At 43.4% G+C, this 18,585-nt stretch overlaps 1 protein-coding gene across 1 annotated transcript in view; it reads left to right on the forward strand.

The window, feature by feature from the left end:
- The window catches only part of GNAI2 (G protein subunit alpha i2), a 155,988-nt gene that overhangs the window by 98,025 nt on the left and 39,378 nt on the right, over positions 1-18,585 (forward strand). Inside the window, exon 4 of the mRNA XM_070738779.1 lies at positions 394-554. Coding sequence (XP_070594880.1) covers positions 394-554 — 161 coding nt within the window. The remainder of the gene's footprint in view (positions 1-393; positions 555-18,585) is intronic.

Below are 18,585 nucleotides of genomic sequence, written 5' to 3' on the forward strand. Positions count from 1 at the left end.
TCTGGTTTTGATTTTTCAACAAACCATAATACTACCTGTATATAAAAATTTTCACACTGTTAATTTTGATTGAACTACTTCTCAGGCTTCATGTCACTGAAATACGTTCTGTAACATATTCCTAAATACAATTCAGGATTCAACTGTCTGTTACTCATATAAGTTATTAAGCACAGACTTCTTCCTGATATGCATTTATAAATGGCATCTGCTTTGTAACTAGAGGGTTTTTTATTTCCTTTGCAGAATATGCTTCACTCTGGAAAAAAACCTTTGTGAATTTAGAGAGGATAAGAGCAAAATGTGAACTTCTGTGTAATGTAATATTTACTCCCCACACCTGCTCATAGCTAATATATGGTCCTAAATGTCTCGATTTTACTTTCCCTGCAGGATGATGCTCGCCAGTTGTTTGCCCTCTCTTGCACTGCAGAGGAGCAGGGAATCATGCCAGAGGATTTATCCAATGTGATTCGGAGGCTGTGGTCAGACAATGGAGTCCAGGCCTGCTTTAATCGTGCCCGAGAGTATCAGCTGAATGACTCTGCAGCTTAGTGAGTAACTTTTCTTTGAAAACCTTTGGCTTATGGCAATTTATTTTGAGCTTTAAATAATATTGGACTAATGCCAACTGGCTACACATTTAGAAAATTTGCCTGATACGGTTTCAAAAGCTGGCAGACTTTAGTAACTGAAATATCAATCAGTCAGCAGCGAACTAAAGATGATGGAGCTTTGCATGTTCTGTTTCCCCAGTAGTTAAAAAAAAAAGTTGTAAATTGGATAGTACGTGGGTGTTGGGCTGTTAAACTTTCTTCAAATAAATATTCTATCCTCTTCAAATAATCTGTTTCTTGTAGCAATTTTTCCACAATGTAAATCTACATTAATTTTGCAGTATACTTCAACACAATAACTCTATTGTGGATGTGTTGATTATTTCAAGTATTCCTGGCCCACCAGAATGACCCAACACTGGGCCAAATACTGGTCCGAGTATTTAGAACAACACCTTAAAGAGATGACACTGTACGTTTAAACAATACAACCAAATGGTATCATTTAATAGTAAAAAATAACAACAATCAAAGAACTATATAGTATTTGCATAATACACACATACTTCATAAAATGCAGAGAAAAAAGAAAAAAATTAATTTGGGATGTTCCATAGTTTCACACAGGACAACAATTTATCTTTGTTTTTCCCTCTACTGTGATCTAACATCTGTCATACTGTCATATTGTTTGAATTATTTTTGGTATAAAACTGCAAGAGCAGCTTTCTGAGCTTGCTGTTTCTTCTATTTATTTATTTATTTATTTATTTATTTATTTATTTATTTATTTATTTATTTATTTATTTATTTATTTATTTATTTATTTATTTATTTATTACTTAGATTTGTATGCCGCCCCTCTCCGAAGACTCGGGGCGGCTCACAACATGTAGTAACAAATCATAAGCAATCAGACAATTTAAAATATTTAAATATTTAAAAAACCCCATATGCTAACAGACACACACACAGACATACCATGCATAAATTAAACGTGCCCAGGGGGAGATGTTTCAGTTCCCCCATGCCTGACGGCAAAGGTGGGTTTTAAGGAGTTTACGGAAGGCAGGAAGAGTAGGGGCAGTCCTAATCTCCGGGGGGAGTTGGTTCCAGAGGGCCGGTGCCGCCACAGAGAAGGCTCTTCCCCTGGGGCCCGCCAACCGACATTGTTTAGTTGACGGGACCCGGAGAAGGCCAACTCTGTGGGACCTAATCGGTCGCTGGGATTCGTGCGGCAGGAGGCGGTCTCGGAGATATTCTGGTCCGATGCCATGAAGGGCTTTAAAGGTCATAACCAACACTTTGAATTGTGACCGGAAATTGATCGGCAGCCAATGCAGACTGCGGAGTGATGGTGAAACATGGGCATACCTAGGTAGGCCCATGACTGCTCTCGCAGCTGCATTTTGCACGATCTGAAGTTTCCGAACACTTTTCAAAGGTAGCCCCATGTAGAGAGCATTACAGTAGTCGAACCTCGAGGTGATGAGGGCATGAGTGACTGTGAGCAATGAGTCCCGGTCCAGATAGGGCCGCAACTGGTGCACCAGGCGAACCTGGGCAAACGCCCCCCTCGCCACAGCTGAAAGATGTTGTTCTAATGTGAGCTGTGGATCGAGGAGGACGCCCAAGTTGCGGACCCTCTCTGAGGGGGTCAATGACTCCCCCCCCAGGGTAATGTACGGACAGATGGAGTTGTCCTTGGGAGGCAAAACCCACAGCCACTCCGTCTTATCTGGGTTGAGCTTGAGTCTGTTGACACCCATCCAGGCCCCAACAGCCTCCAGGCACCGGCACATCACTTCCACCGCTTATTGCCTTTCCTCATTCATTTGATCAAATTGTGTCATATATTTTAGATTGTAAGCCCTAAGAGCATATGATTGGTCTTTGCAAAATCACTCTGGAATTCCTTTCAAATAAAAAGAAGGCAAAAATGTTTTAAATAAATAAAATGCTATTTTTGTAACAGCTGTGGTTTTTAAAATTTATCTTCAAAAGCATTGCCAGTAAAATGCATTTACAAAAGTTTAGTCTGGAAGTGGCTCAGTAGTTTAGTTTGGGCTGAGATGCTAAACAGAATCAGCCATAATTAGAACTTGGATGGGAGACCTAAGGGGAGCTTCAGGGCTGTAGGCTAGAATGGAAAGTTTAAAAAATATATATTCTGAAAGAAGACAATGGCAAGCCACTTCCATATTGCTGCCAAGAAACTTTTATCACCGGGAGCCAAGAGGGTGACACGAAGAAGATGTTTTATATCTTATCACAGGATGACGATAGGGGACTACTAATGTTACTCTAGTTGCAATCAATACAAACTTTATTTTAAAATAGATTGCAGTTGTTGCACAAATTTAAATTGAGGAGGCCGTTGCAGTCTCTGCTTCCGCTACTTTTTCAATGCAAAATCTAGAAGAACCCATAAATCCTCGACTTAGATGACAATTGGGACTGGAATTTCCGTTCCTAAACAATGTGGTCATTAAGTTCCATGATCAGGCCTGTTTTCATGACCATTTTAATTATAGTTGTTAAGCAAATCACCACAATTGTTAAACAGATCAGGTTACATAGAAACATAGAAGACTGACGGCATAAAAAGACCTCATGGTCCATCTAGTCTGCCCTTATACTATTTCCTGTATTTTATCTTACAATGGATATATTTATCCCAGGCATGTTTAAATTCAGTTACTGTGGATTTACCAACCACGTCTGCTGGAAGTTTGTTCCAAGGATCTACTACTCTTTCAGTAAAATAATATTTTCTCATGTTGCTTTTGATCTTTCCCCCAACTAACTTCAGATTGTGCCCCCTTGTTCTTGTGTTCACATTACTATTAAAAACACTTCCCTCCTGAACCTTATTTAACCCTTTAACATATTTAAATGTTTAAGGTTGTCTTTAATTGGATCACATGATAATTAAGCAAATCCAATTTCCCCACTTGACTTTGTTGGAAGCTGCCTGGAAAGGTCGCAAACCACAATCATGTATTCGCAACACGCTGCAACCGTAGCAACTACGAACTGATGTCCAAGCATCCAGATTGCGATAATGTAATTGTAGGGAGTAGTGTGATGGTTGTAACTTTGAGGGTGGATCAGAAGTCACTTTTTCCAAGACTACAGTAACTTTGAATATTCCAGCCTTAAATGGTTGGAAATCAAAAGGCTCACTGTAATCCTGAACACAATTGGTGTATTCCTTTCACAATGAGAGTCATTTTTATTTATATATGACTGGGAAGACAAGCCTGTCTTCAGAGAACGAGGCCAAAAGATTACTCCTTCCAGGTGCATCCAGCTGAAAAGGTGAGCTGGTTGTCAAGTGCCAAAATGCAGGTAGGTAGAAAGCACTGTCAGAACTTTAGAATTGGGTTTTAAGTAGCTTTGGCGTGGGGGCCACGGTAACTTTGAATGGTCACTAAGCCACATTAAGTGAAGGCTACTGTGGAGCAAAGAAACATATTGTCAGAGAAATACTTTAAGAGCTGACCAGTTGCTACAATGATAGAAGGCAGGGAATGAGTAAGCAAGGTTTTTGGACTTATCCAAATTTAAGAGGCTGTATATATAAGAAAGGCGTTGTGAGAGTGTCCCTCTATCCGTGTCTGCTTCGGTGTTGTAGTTGATGATTGATTGCCTGATTTTGCCTAATATGTGTATGTATATACTCCTTATAGATAAACCACTGTTTGAAAGACAAACATATTTACTGTAGTTTGCTCCTGGATTGTCTCAAAATAGTCTGTGCGCATTCTGACAGATTATGGGCCCAGTCCAGAGAAAAGAGAAACTCAGTGAGAACTTGCACCCACACCAGAAGGGGGTGTGCATTGTGGTTTGTTAGTGGTTAGTGCTTGTAATGGTAACAAGCAACATGGCTTCCGCTGGCATAATGGGAGGAGATTTCACGGTGTCTCAGCTAAATGAGACAAACTACCTCTGCTGGAGTGTAAAGATGGAGATGTACCAGCAAAGAGAAACGTGGATTATAATTACTAATCCATCAGCAGTCCTGGATGATGGGGACCCAAGAAGAAATGAAATGGCATTAGCCAGCATAATTATGGCTTTGAAGGACAGTTGACTGATGGGTCTCCAGTCTGTGAAAGAGTGCTGGGAGGCTTTGCGCAGTGTGTATGTTAGACAGTGGGCAGTAAAGTAAAGACTGACGCTGTAGGAGAGCATGACCATACCTCTGCAGGCAATGAGAACGACATGCCTAGAATTAGATGAAAGAGAAATGGTGTTTACTGAGACATACAAGGTATATGTTCAGTTAGTTGGGCGCTTCATGAGACATTCTTGTAACTAGCTTAGAGTCTATGCAATAGGAGGACTTAACCATGACGTATTTGACTGGCTGATTGTTAGAGGAAGAATAGAAACGGCTGGAGAGACAACCAGCAAAGGGAGGAGATAATGCTCAGCATAGAAACATAGAAGTCTGACGGCAGAAAAAGACCTCATGGTCCATCTAGTCTGCCCTTATACTATTTTTTGTATTTTATCTTACGATGGATATATGTTTATCCCAGGCATGTTTAAATTCAGTTACTGTGGATTTACCAACCACGTCTGCTGGAAGTTTGTTCCAAGGATCTACTACTCTTTCAATAAAATAATATTGCATAAACCAACATCTGCAACATTCCAGGATGCCAGAGTAGAGCATCTGAGACTGTTTAGACTATGAAACATTGATTCAAGTGTGGTTCTAAAGAGCATCTCCAGAGATGCTGCCCTGAGAGAAGAAAGAGATGTAGCAAGACAAGGGCATAGGGCTACTCAACATTGTCATATTTTCCCCTGGCAGCAACAGTAATGGGTTCCTTACCGGTACGGGCCACACTGCGCATCGGTAGTAAAAACAGCAATGAGCGTACAGCTCCAGGTGACCAGAGGGCGGGCACACAGGTCCCCCTGAGATTTTGCTTCTGTGCATGCACAGGAAGCAAAATCTTGTGAGACGACGTACATGCACGTACGATTCTCCGTACTGAAGGAGCGGGTCCAGCAGTCACATGGGTTGCTCATGTCCAATCCGGTGGAACTGAGCCTAGTATTAAAAAAGCTTGCCGGATCCGCCCCTTCCCCAGAATTCGCTCAGTTCGCATATCCTGCGGTTGTATTGTGAATGCTCGTTCAACATTCTAACACCTTCCCTTCGACCTTTCCTTCAAAAAAGTAGTAAGATTTATTGTCTTTATTCAATTACTTGCACTAATTGCGCCAGCCGTTTAAAAGAAAAAAAGAAATAAAGCGGCTCGGCTTTTTTCCTTGGGAGAAGTTGCGGTTTCGTTTTCCCCCGGCGGTTTTGCCGGTTACGATTCCTGCGGCCGCTTGTGGATTCTTCTAATCCCTTGGCCTGGAGGTTCTGGTGCAAGTATTTATCATTGAATTATTGTTTTATTATTGTATACAAATATTTAAGGGCTTATAAAATACCTCCTGCGGAGTGAGACGCCTTCTAGTCTCCTGGACTTAGTCGATCGCTTTTCCCTTAAGAAATTCTACGGAGCGATTTTTTCGGCGCGAAGGCCTTCGCGCCCTTTTTTAAAATATCTAGGCCTCTCGTGTTGGCCTTCTGCCAGCCGCGTAGGCCTCAGTCCACCGCGTGGATCCGGGAGCGGGCCTTGGGGGTCCCAGGCTAAATTCTCCACCGGCTAAGCCTCCAACCAGAGTGCCTTGGTTTTACTTAATTGCAAAGTTTAGGGAGGCTGGCCCCGCTGGATTTGGGGGCACGAACTCTGGGTTTGCCCAGATTGTCCTCACGTCTCAGCAGCTTCGAGGCCTCGAAGCAGGATCCATTCCTCTTGGGAAGTCCTTGAAATCTTCTCCTTATAATTTAGTTATTGGCTCAGCCTTGTCTTCTGTTAATTGTCAGACTATGGCTACTTTTCCCAAGAGAGGCACAACTAAAGGTCCCAGAGAGGCCAGGCCTACAGGCGATGAGATTACTAGTATCCCCCAGGCCTCTTCCTCCTCTTCTCCAGGGGCCCGTCCCTCGACCAAGGTCACCAGGGCTGAGAAGAGAAGGGACCTAGCCCTACAAAAAATTCATGACAAATCAGCAAAACGTTTGAAAGTGCAGGCCCAAGTAATCAGTAGTCAAGACCCACCAGAGGCCTCTAGTCTGCCTCCTTCTGGGGTCCCTGTGTTATCTCTGGATGAGCCAAACCTAGACAGACCCCAACCTAACCTATGGGGCATAGGTCCAGAGGAACCAGATATTATTGAAGATTCCCCCCAGCCAGGATCCTCCCAGGCCTTTAGGAATTCTTCTGCCATTTCTGCTGATATTTCCACTTTACCTCCTGAGTTCCAATCTATTTTTGCTGTGTTGTCCAAAGCCATTGATGCCAAACTCTCCTCCATCAATGAGCTTCCTTTACCTCTTCCTCCTTCTCGTTCCTCCCGCCCCTTGGGTTCTTCCCCAGCGGTCAGAGCTCCTATTCAGGATGATTCAGAATCCTCCCAGGATGAATATGAGGATGTAGAGGAGGATGAAGACCCTTTCCAGGGCTTATCAGAGGATGAGGAATCCCAAATAAAGGTCCCTCCTCCAATTACTATTTTCCCTTCTCAACTATTCAAATCTCTCCTCCTCAAAGCTAGAATTTCTACGGGATTAGCAGCCCAGGAGAAACAAGCCTCCACTTCCACTGATCCCCCGGAGGAGAATTTACCTTACTTCACAGAGGAACAGGAGGATAATGAGGTAATTCCTATGCCTAAATTGTTTAAAGATGCCTTACTCAAACAGTGGGATTTTCCAGCCTCTGGCCTTAATCCCTCTACCAAGGACAGAAAGTTGTATAAACTCTCCTCTTCCTATGAAGAGCTTCTATCTTTTCCCAAACCAGATGAACCTGTCAAAATTCTTCACTCGGCAGCGGCTGTGCCAGGCGAGGCGGAGGAAGTCCTCCGTCCAGAGGACAAGCGCATCGAGCAAATGCTCAAAAGAGGATTCTCCGCTGATTCCTGGGCCATTAAAAGTTCTGCAGCAGCCTCCTTCTTCTCCAGAGCCATGCTGCTGTGGCTTCGCCAACTTCAACAGCACATTCCTCCAGATGACTTGAGAGGTCAACAAGACTTCAACAAAGTCTTTGCAGCTGCCCAGTACGTGGCTGACGCCACCTTGCAATCTACTAGATTTTCTGCTAAGTCTATTGCAGCTTCTACAACGGCAAGAAGACTCCTATGGATTCGCCCTTGGCAAGCGGGAGTTCGCCAAAAGTGGCAGTTATCCCAGGGCCCCTTAAAGCGCGACCTTCTCTTCGGTGATCTTCTGGATCCACTCCTCACGGAGACCACGGACAAGAAGAAGGTTTTGGGTCCAACCACGAAAAAGGTTACCAAAACGCAGTCCTTTCGTCGCCCAGGGCGCCAGCAAGACCAAGCGGCTTCCTATCAGAGATCTCCAGGTCAGTATTCCCCCCGCTTTCGTTCCCAAGGTAGGAACTCCAGGGGTAGAGGTTTTCGCTTCCAAAGGGGAGCTTCCTCTAACAGGGCTTCAAAAAAACCTAGATGGTAATCTTTCCTCCATTCCCATAGGGGGTCGCCTAGCTCATTTCGCTTCAAATTGGCGTCTCACCTCCAAGGACCCTTGGGTCATTGACACTGTTCAAACAGGCCTTCTTTTAGAATTTATTTCTCCTCCCCCTAAACGTTTTATTTCCTGCCCTTCTCCCAGGTCATCCTCAGATTGTAACCGTATGGAGGAGGCCATTTCTCATCTATTGTCCATTAGAGCCATTCAACCGGTCCCTTCCGGTCAGAAGGGCCAAGGGTTTTATTCCATCCTATTTATGGTTCCAAAGTCCTCCGGAGGTTGGAGAGCCATTTTGGATTTAAAGAAACTAAACCTATTCATCAAATATAGAAAGTTTAAGATGCACTCCTTGTCTTCTATTTTGGCCGCCATTCACTCGGGAGATTTCATGGTCTCCTTAGACCTCACTGAGGCCTACCTTCACATTCCTATAGCCAAATGCCACAGAAAATTTTTACGTTTTTCCTTTCAAGGCAGGCATTTCCAGTATAGGGCGATGCCATTTGGCCTTTCCTCGGCCCCTCGGGTCTTTACAAAGCTCTTGGGGTCCCTGGCGGCCTATATCCGGGCGTCTCCCATCCACATTTTATGTTATCTTGATGATATTTTAATTCATGGGAACTCCCTAGAGAGAGTGAAATCAGACCTTTCTGCTACCATGTCAGTCCTTCAGGACCATGGGTTTTCCATCAACTTTGACAAAAGTCACCTCCAACCTTCCACTTCCATTCCTCACCTGGGATCCATTATTGATTCAAAATCTTCCCAGGTTTTTCTCTCTCCCGAGAGAAAACTCAGTATAGTGGAGTTAATTTCTAACGTTTTATCTAATCCTTCAGTATCCATAGTTACTCTATCTTCCCTTTTGGGGAAGATGGTGTCATGCATAGGCATCATTCCTTGGGCTCGCCTTCATGCTAGGGAACTCCAGTGGCTTCTGTTGCCCTTTCAGAGATCGGGGCACAGCAACTCAAATCGACGCATCGTCATCCCACTGAGTGTTCGCAGATCCTTCAAGTGGTGGAAGTCTCCGGCCATGGACAGAGGATCCCCGTTCAGGTGCCCGGATCAATTTGTCATCACCACAGATGCCAGTCTATCGGGATGGGGCGCCCACGCCCAGGGGATGATAGCCCAGGGCACGTGGTCCCCGGAGGAAGCTTCCAGGCCAATCAATTGGCTAGAGTTAAGAGCCGTTTCCCTGGCTCTGAAGCATTTCTCTCCTCGCATTCCCAACCGGCACGTTCTCATTCTCACCGACAACATTGCCACAAAAAGCCATATCTGCAGACAGGGGGGCACGAGATCCAAGGCTCTCATGAGGGAGGCCCTCAAGTTGGGCCTTTGGGCGGAAAAACATCTCCAGTCGCTCCTAGCCGATCACATCTCGGGGAGTCTCAACGTCCAGGCGGATTGGCTATCCCGAGCAACGATAGACCCAGGAGAGTGGAACCTCCATCAAGACCTGTTCCATCAAATCACCCTCAGATTCGGCCTACCAGTTCTGGATCTCTTCGCGACCAATGCGAACGCCCAACTCCCTCGCTTCTATTCCAGATTTCCATCCCCGGGAGCGGAAGCAATCAATGCCCTCCGGAGTCCATGGCCTCCAGGCCTACTCTACGCATTTCCTCCGATTCCAATCCTCCCGGACGTGATTCACAAGGTCCTCACAGAGAGGGCCCGAGTAATCCTAATCGCCCCTCATTGGCCCCGCCGGCCCTGGTTCGCGGATCTCCAACAGCTGTCCGTCCAGGACCCTTGGCGACTCCCCGCTTCGGGGGATATGCTGCGGCAGGGGGCCTCTTTCCATCCAGACCCGGAGTGGTTCCACCTCACCGCTTGGCTGTTATCAGGAGAGATTTAGAACTGCGTGGGCATGACCCCGATTCAGTGGAGGTCATTTTAAAGGCCAGAAGGGGCTCGACCAATCGAATCTACGACCACACGTGGTCCAAGTTTCACCAGTGGTGTCTACAGGAAGGTCTCTCCCCTCTGTGCATCCCCATACACAGAATTATTTCCTTCCTTATGCAAGGCTTCCATAAAGGACTTTCCACCAGCACCCTCCGGCGTCATCTGGCAGCCATTTCATCTGTCCTAGGGGGTCCCCGCAGACAGCCTCTCCGATCCCTCCCTGAGGTTCAGGAATTCCTCAAGGGCATAGCCAACCTCAGACCTTCCAAGGTCCACAGGTATCCATCCTGGGATTTGCCACGGGTTCTCCATTCCCTCACGCAGGCACCATACGAACCCCTAAAATCGGCGTCCCTCAGGTACCTATCCTTTAAGGTAGCCTTCCTGGTGGCTATTACCTCTGCCCGACGCATTTCGGAGCTGGCTGCCCTCTCAATCAGGCAGGACCTTTGTCAATTCCATCAGGACAAGGTAGTCTTGCGACTGGACCCCACCTTCTTACCCAAGGTCAGTTCCATGTTCCACAGATCTCAGGATATTGTCCTACCTTCCTTCTGCCTCCAACGAGACCATCCCTTGGCAATTAGATGGCACACCCTGGATCTCACCAGAGCGCTGAGAATATATATCCAACGCACAGGACCCTTTCGGAGGTCAGAAGCACTTTTTGTAGCCTATCATCCCAGAGTCATGGGGGCCAAAGTGTCTTCAACAGTAATAGGCCGGTGGATCAGAGGGACTATATCTAAGGCCTATGAGTCGGCCTCCCTCTCAGTTCCAAGGAACATCACTGCGCATTCCACCAGGAGCGCAGCCACCTCGGCCGCTTGGGCGACTCAAGCCCCGTTGGAGGAGGTCTGCAAAGCAGCCACTTGGGCCTCGCCAAATTCCTTCATCAGGCACTACAAAATTGATTCTTATGCTTCAGCGGACGCTGCCTTCGGCAGAAGGGTACTCCAATCCGTTATCTCTCACGATAGCAAGCTAATCCCACCCTAGGGACTATCTATTGGGTATGTCCCATGTGACTGCTGGACCCGCTCCTTCAGTACGGAGAATAGGCGTTGATTGCTTACCTGAACGCCTCTTCTCGTACGGTGAGCGGGTACAGCAGTCACTTCCCGCCCTTGTATGTGTCTTCTTTACCTTCCTATACCTTTCTTCCTCTAACAATGAGAGTTGAACACTACAGAGCTTCACAACTGAGCCTAGTCTATGGATTCGCGAATTCTGGGGAAGGGGCGGATCCGGCAAGCTTTTTTAATACTAGGCTCAGTTCCACCGGATTGGACATGAGCAACCCATGTGACTGCTGTACCCGCTCACCGTACGAGAAGAGGCGTTCAGGTAAGCAATCAACGCCTATTTTGCTTCATGCCTATGTGCAGAAGCAAAATCTCAGGATGCTCTCACCTGCCAATCACCTGGAACTGCACGTACATTGCACCAGTAAGTAGGAACCCCCGTCTGAAGAGGATGGCTGTGCACAAACACTTACAAATACCACCGCATGAGAATTGTGTTCATTTATTGCATAGGAGATTGGGGCGTTTTAGAATATTGCAGAAAATGCCAGACCTAACTGAAGGACTTAGAATAAAGAAATACAGTGTGTACTTAGATTGTGCTGTTTGGGTTTTTGGGGAGGTATAAATTTTTATTGTTTTTCCACACCTTACAGAGATTCAAATTCATATACCTCAAATTAAAATAAAATAAAATACAATACAATATAATATAATATCAAATGCCAAATTCTTAAACCAAATTTCCAAATTATTTATCCAATTTATTCTGGTACGTATCATTCATTCTGTGCTACCTCCTTTTCAAATCCTATCATCTGGATTTCAGATATTATCTTTCGCCTTGATTTGAATTCAAAATGCTATTAGCTATCTCAATTTCTCATGGCTATTTGCTCATTATCTACCAAAACTATGCCGTCGTGCTACCACCCATTTCTTATATTCTTAACTCATTCTTACTTTTTAAAACCCTCATTTTATCGTAATTGCTCTTAACAAAATAAATTTCAATATATATAGCAGGAAGGGTTATATTTAAAAAATTTTAAAAAGTATTTCCCATTCGGATCATTCCTTTCATTTATTTCATTATACCAGTATATCATTTCTACTTTAACAAGTCATAATCATTATATATCATATTGTATTATTTTTCAGTATCTTCAATTGAAAGTCCCCAAATAGTAATATTTTCCCCTAATCTATATATTTTCCATTACGTGAAATGTAATGGTGTTCTGTTTTAGTATTATTTTAAGACAGCTGAGTTAAATCCTCAAACATGACTTAGTCATGTTTGGAATAGATCTATTTAAATCATTGGGAGGAGATAGTGTGATTACATTTCAGAACATTTTCTGGGATTAATATACTGTACTGCCATAATGTACATTTCTCCAATTCTTTGCTTTTTCTATTGGTCAGGTACACATGCGCAGAAATACACAGCAAACTGTGTGTATCATCTCTGCTGTTTGCTCTTTGGCAAATTGCTGGGAAGCAGAGGTTTTCCTTGTTTACCTCCCCTAAAACTAAGCTGTGTTTTATACTCCAGTGCCCTTATACTCTGAAAAATCTGGTATTTCCTAATAGCCTTTCCAATTGAAATAGAATACCCTAGAATTTCTAGCTGTACACGTCTATCTTGATATAGGTTAACATGTATACATATAATCAGAGTAAATATCAATAACTCTGGAATCATACAATATACCAGTGTCCAGTGTTTCCCAACCTTGGCAACTTGAAGATATTTGGACTTCAACTCCCAGAATTCCCCAGCCAGCATTTGCTGGCTGGGGAATTCTGGGAGTTAAAGTCCAAATATCTTCAAGTTGCCAAGGTTGGGAAACACTGCAATATACTACTCAGAAGCCAGTTTCATTGAATTAAATAGTTCTTTCTTCTAAGTAAGTACAAAGATAAGCAGACGATTTCAGCATATTAACTGGTTCAGGTATCATGGGATAAGATTTTTTAATACATTATTCAAAACATTACCTTTCTGTTTATTGATTTCTGATCGGGGATTCATAGTAGTTAGAAGATGCTAGAAATAATCCCTACATGAAACTCATTATCTATATCTGTTTCATCTGTATCTTTGTCTGTTTATTTTTATCCATTTGTCTTTTCTCCAGTATTGCCACTTCGGCAGCCAGAGTTGTGATATTATACAGGACCATGTTATTTTTTCGAGTCTGTTTATTACCTCTGGCTTCTTGTTTGACATTTCCTGTTCACACTAATTCTGCCTAATCACTGAATCCAGTTTAGCTGCATGGATACTTCAACCTAGGCAGCTTTCCCATTTTTAGACCATCTCATTAACCAAACGGGCCTCCTGTTGCTCTGTCATTTGTCAGGTGAAATAAAAAGAGAAAAATGTGAAAAACCAGGCCAAGCACTATAAAACTTTTTACAAGCCATCTCTATAGAAATTGAACCTTTGGGGGGGGGGGGGTGTCTGTCTCCTTCTCAGAATATTTAGAGTCGTATTTTAACAGTACAGAGAAAAGAACAATAATTAAATACTGTATTTTACGGTGCATAAGATGCACCTTAGTTTAGGGGGAAGAAAATAGGGAGAAAAAAAATCAACCTTCCAGGTATTAATCTGGCTAGCGTTCTTAGTCTGTTGAGCTTCAGCATATTATTTTATGGTGAATTTCTCCCTGGTTAGGGAGAAAAAGCCTTTTTCAGAGAGAGTAGGAATGAAAACAAGCTTGCAAAGACTATGGGGAAGAAAAAAACTGCTTTGGATGGAGTAGGAATAAAAAAAATGCTGCAAGCCAGGAAGATCGTTAGCACCGCATTAGGGCTGAAAAAAACTTTTTCAGAGGGAATTGGAATGAAAACAAGCCTGCAAAGACTTAGGTTTGGAAAAAACTTTCTTTGGAGAGAGTAGGAAGCTGGGAAGATTATTAGTACCTAGTTAGGGCTGGAAAAAAAGCTTCAAAAGAAAAGGCAATCTGAGCTTTGTTTCATACCTCAGAACTACAAGTCTTAATTTTCCACCTAAACAATCTTTTCCTGTTTTTTTATGTTTTGAAAAAAAATTGCTCATTGAATGTAATGGCACTGGCAGCTTTATCAGAGCCCTAAAAATGTTCTTCAACTTTTTTTGAAAACATTATTTAGATGACTTCAATGTTTGGATAAAGTCAGGAAGTGCTTCAATCTTGTTGATTGTCTTTCAAGTTTATTTTCTAATTTTTGAAAAACAGTATGAAAATGTTTTAAGAAAATACATCAGTTATTATTGCTGCATTCTGTTAGAGTATCACACTGTTCGTCTCCTTTAGGCCAAGCTAGACAAACAATATAGTGAAATTATTATTACATTGGATCTAAGTTTTCTTAGAGAATGTATGATTTGGCTTCCAAAATTTTTTCTTAAACAGCTGTTATAATAGCTTGAGACTGTAATGTAGTTATATGATCGTTGACTTCAGCTTCAAATGTTTTTAGTTATGATTTATGTTCTTTGAAATCATTGCTATTCTAAATATTTCCATGTATTTTATCTTTGGAAGTTTTACAATTTTTTCCAGTATCAGATGCATGCTTCAGAGTCCAGAAGGAGTTGGGCGGCTTATAAATATAATAAATTAAATTAAATTCTTCCATTTCCCTATTAATTCAAAATGAAATACTAAAGTTTATCTTTTTAAAAATAGCAGAAAGAGATTGCCAAATCTTGCAAGATTGTGATGCTGCCTCTAGAATTTGCAGGGAAATTGCTGAAAGTTTGCATGATTTGGGGAATGGAGATACTGTATATGGATAGGAGAATTACTTGGATCATTGCACCTGAATTTGTGTTTAAAAATGGGACATCCAGCAACAGTTGCAAAGACACATTTATCTGCCTTTACATTCCTTATTTGGCAGCAGAAATGAAATTTGCCAGAACAACTGCTTGGGAAAAGTAATTGAATGATCTTTTTATTCTATTGTACTGAACTGAACAGTACATACTACTCCTTCTTAAGTCTTTATGGTGGCTTTGAGTAAACAAGTCCTTTATTATATCTTGAATGTTGATTTCCATTTTTTCCCCAGCACTACCCCTTTTGTACCTGTGTCCCTGTGTGTTTGAGGCAAGACAGATATGATATAATAATTTATGGAGCATATATCTAATTTTTAAAGGTAAAATATTGTTTCGCACAACACACAAACACAACCTACAAAACAGACAGCGGAACTTTTGGCTGTTATAAATAAGTTTTCCATTAGAGAAAAATTCATTAGAGCACCTTTGGGGAAGAAGAGATTTTAATATGCTTGAATTTCTCCATGTCCTAGCCAATGAATGCACAATATCTGCATAGGGCGCATAGACAGTGGTGGACTCAGGGGTGAAATCCAGCAGGTTCTGGAGAACCAGTAGCAGAAATTTTGAATAGTTCAGAGAACTAGCAAATACCACCTGGCCCCAGAGTGGGGTGGGAATAGAGATTTTGCAATATCCTTCCCCCATAAGTGAAGAGGGAATGGGGATTTTGTAGGATCCTTTCCTTGCCACGTCCACCAAGCCACGCCCACAGAACCTGTAGTAAAACGATTGAGATTTCACCACTGGGTGAGCTGCTGCATGGTTGTAAGGGTTCAGGTGAATCCTTGATGGGCCCAGCCACCCACCCCTGTTCTATATTATCCATTTATGACTTACTTTCTGGCTCTTTGGTTGACCCAGCTGTGTTCCACGCTACCCCTGCTGTTCTCACTGGAGCTGCCTGAGCTGATTAGAAGCCTGTTTGAAGCTCTGTTTCTCTCCCAGAGAGGCATGCATGAGCGAAGCGAGTGCATGTTCGTGCTCACAACCAGCAAACCCTTTGTTAAAGAAAGGGCAGCCTACCTCTGCACATAGATGATGCTAGTCAGTCATTTGCTAAATAAAAATTATGAAAGAATGGCGAAGGCAAAAGAGGGAGACGCACAAATACACCTCACTTTAATGTTCATTCATTGCTATTCTGCCACCTGCAAGCTGCTGCATATACAATGTAATTTAATACCCTGCTGAAATTTTTGGGTATACAGTGATCCCCCGGGTATTGCGATCCCGATCATTGCGAAATGGCTATATGGCGATTTTGCAACCCGGAAGTAAAAACACCATCTGCGCATGCGCGCCCTTTTTTCTATGGGCACGCATGCGTAGATGGCGCCGGGCAGATCAGCTGTTGGGCGGCTTCCCTAGGTCTTCCCCCTCTTGCTGGCGGGAGGGCGAGCGGCGGGCATCAGCGAGGAGTTTCCCCACCGCCCACGCAAACTCCTCGCTGCCGCCCGCCTGCCCTTCGCCTGCCCACGCCGTTCATTCTCGCCGCTTCCCAGCTGAGTCCTGAAGCGAATTGGCTTCAGGACTCAGCTGGGAAGCGGCGCGAGCGAACGGCGTGGGCGGGCGAAGGGCGGGCGAGCGGCAGCGAGGAGTTTGTGTGGGCGGTGGGGAAACCCCAATCTTCGGCTCCTCGCTGCTGCGGAAGTAAAAACACCATCTGCACATGCGCAGATGGTGTTTTTACTTCCGCAGCGCTACTTCGCGAAAAACCGGTCATTGCGAGGGGTCCTGGAACGGAACCCTCGCAATACCCGGGGGATCACTGTACAGTTTCAGGGTTCCCAAGTATGGAGATACCATTCCCTGCACGTCTTTGGTTAAAAATTTCCTATTGAAAAAATTCAATGTCTTAGGTTGATGCTATGCTGATCATTTTGGTTGTGGCTTTCCAAATCTCCTGCTTGTAAATCATTTGTGCTTACATTACTTGTTTATAATCATTACAAAATGGTTATAATTTTCCTTCAATAATTGCATCTCTGCCTATACCCTGTGCTTGGTTTTCCCCCCTTTTGCCTTCACTCATGATGATCAGGTATTACTTTTAAAACATAATCCTTACATATTAAACTGATAATTGTGTGCTGACATGGGTGTTCAGAACTTTGCAAACACATGAAAGATTTCTGCTCTAAGGAGTTTGTAGTCTAAGTCAAATTTCACCACTTTGATTCTCTGTAGATATGCTGGATTACATCCCACAAATATTTTGGATTCCATCACACTATTCAATCACACTTATCCAATACAGTTAACATTGGTGGGGAAGATGGGATTTAGAATCAAATATGCAGGTGTGTGTGTGTGTATATGGATGTATAAGCTTAATTATTTATCTTGTACATTTTGGCTATGCTAATGTTGTAAGCTGCAAAAGATACAGCTAATAAAACTACCAAGCCCCTTTATTATATCTGGACTTGTTTGCTTCTAATTTGAAGAAGCTGTTCAGAGATTACTCGATGTCTTTTATCTTTACCTGTCATGCTGGTTTGAAACATTTTATAATTTGCAAAATAACGCAAAACAATATTTAATACAATCAGTCTTGTAAATCTTAACAAATGTTCGGTGTATGCTATTAGTCATGAAGAACTAATAGAATATAAGTGTTGGAACATGCCTTCTAGTATTGTCTAGTCTTCATCTAGCCCAGTGGTTCTCAAACTGGGGGTGGGGACCCCTTTGGGGTCGAACGACCGTTTCCCAGGGGTCACCTAAGAACTAAAGCTTCTATTCAGGTGCCTTGGATCATATTTTTACAATCCGACCAATCAGGCGTTGACAGTGGGGGTGTCCCTCTGACCTCCCTGCCAATCAGCTTCAAGCGCTGTTTGGGGAGAATTGGCGCGGGACTTAGGGTTGGGGGTCACCACAACATGAGGAACTGTATTAAGGGGTCGCAGCATTAGAAAGGTTGAGAACCACTGATCTAGCCTAATATCATGCCCTGTTCCTCATGTCTTCTTGCCCCTTATCATTCTGCTTGCTGTATTCTGGATGTCTCTGGTTTCTTCCTAAAATACCATGGCCAGAATCCGATGCAGTAATCTAGATCTGGTTCTGACCAATGCAAAATAAAGAAGAATAAAGAAGAATTCACCCGCGCCCGAACCCCCAAAACGCAATGTGCACGTGGCCCTATGTGTGCTCCCTGCACATGTGACTCCTATGCATGCATGAAGACTAGCTGGCTGGTGGGAGGTGCGTGTGCATGCGCGGTGGAGCTGAACTGGGGCGATTGCTTGTGTGCTCACAGGGCCCTGCATGCCACCTGTGGCACATGTACCATAGGCAACAATAGGTACCATAGACAACATCACGGCTATATGCTATTGTTGCAGCTTATGTACATTTATCATTTTTTTTGCAAGGCATCCACTGCTGCTCTGCGTGATCCTTCCACAAATCCTACATGTCCTCGCCTTGTTTAGCGGCTGTATTCCATTCCAATGACAAAGTCATATACCGTGTTTCCCCGAAACTAAGGCAGTGTCTTACTTTCTTTTTATCCCCAAAAGCCCCACTGTGTCTTACTTTGGGGGTATGTCTTATATTGTCCCGGGCAATTTTTTAATTTCTTATTTTGAAATATGTAATAAATAAAATCTAGACTTTACAATTTGCGGGGGGGGGGCAATGTAGCCTGCATGATAAATCATTTAAGTA

This window comes from Erythrolamprus reginae, chromosome 2 (assembly GCF_031021105.1).
Source record: "Erythrolamprus reginae isolate rEryReg1 chromosome 2, rEryReg1.hap1, whole genome shotgun sequence".
NCBI lineage: Eukaryota > Metazoa > Chordata > Lepidosauria > Squamata > Dipsadidae > Erythrolamprus > Erythrolamprus reginae.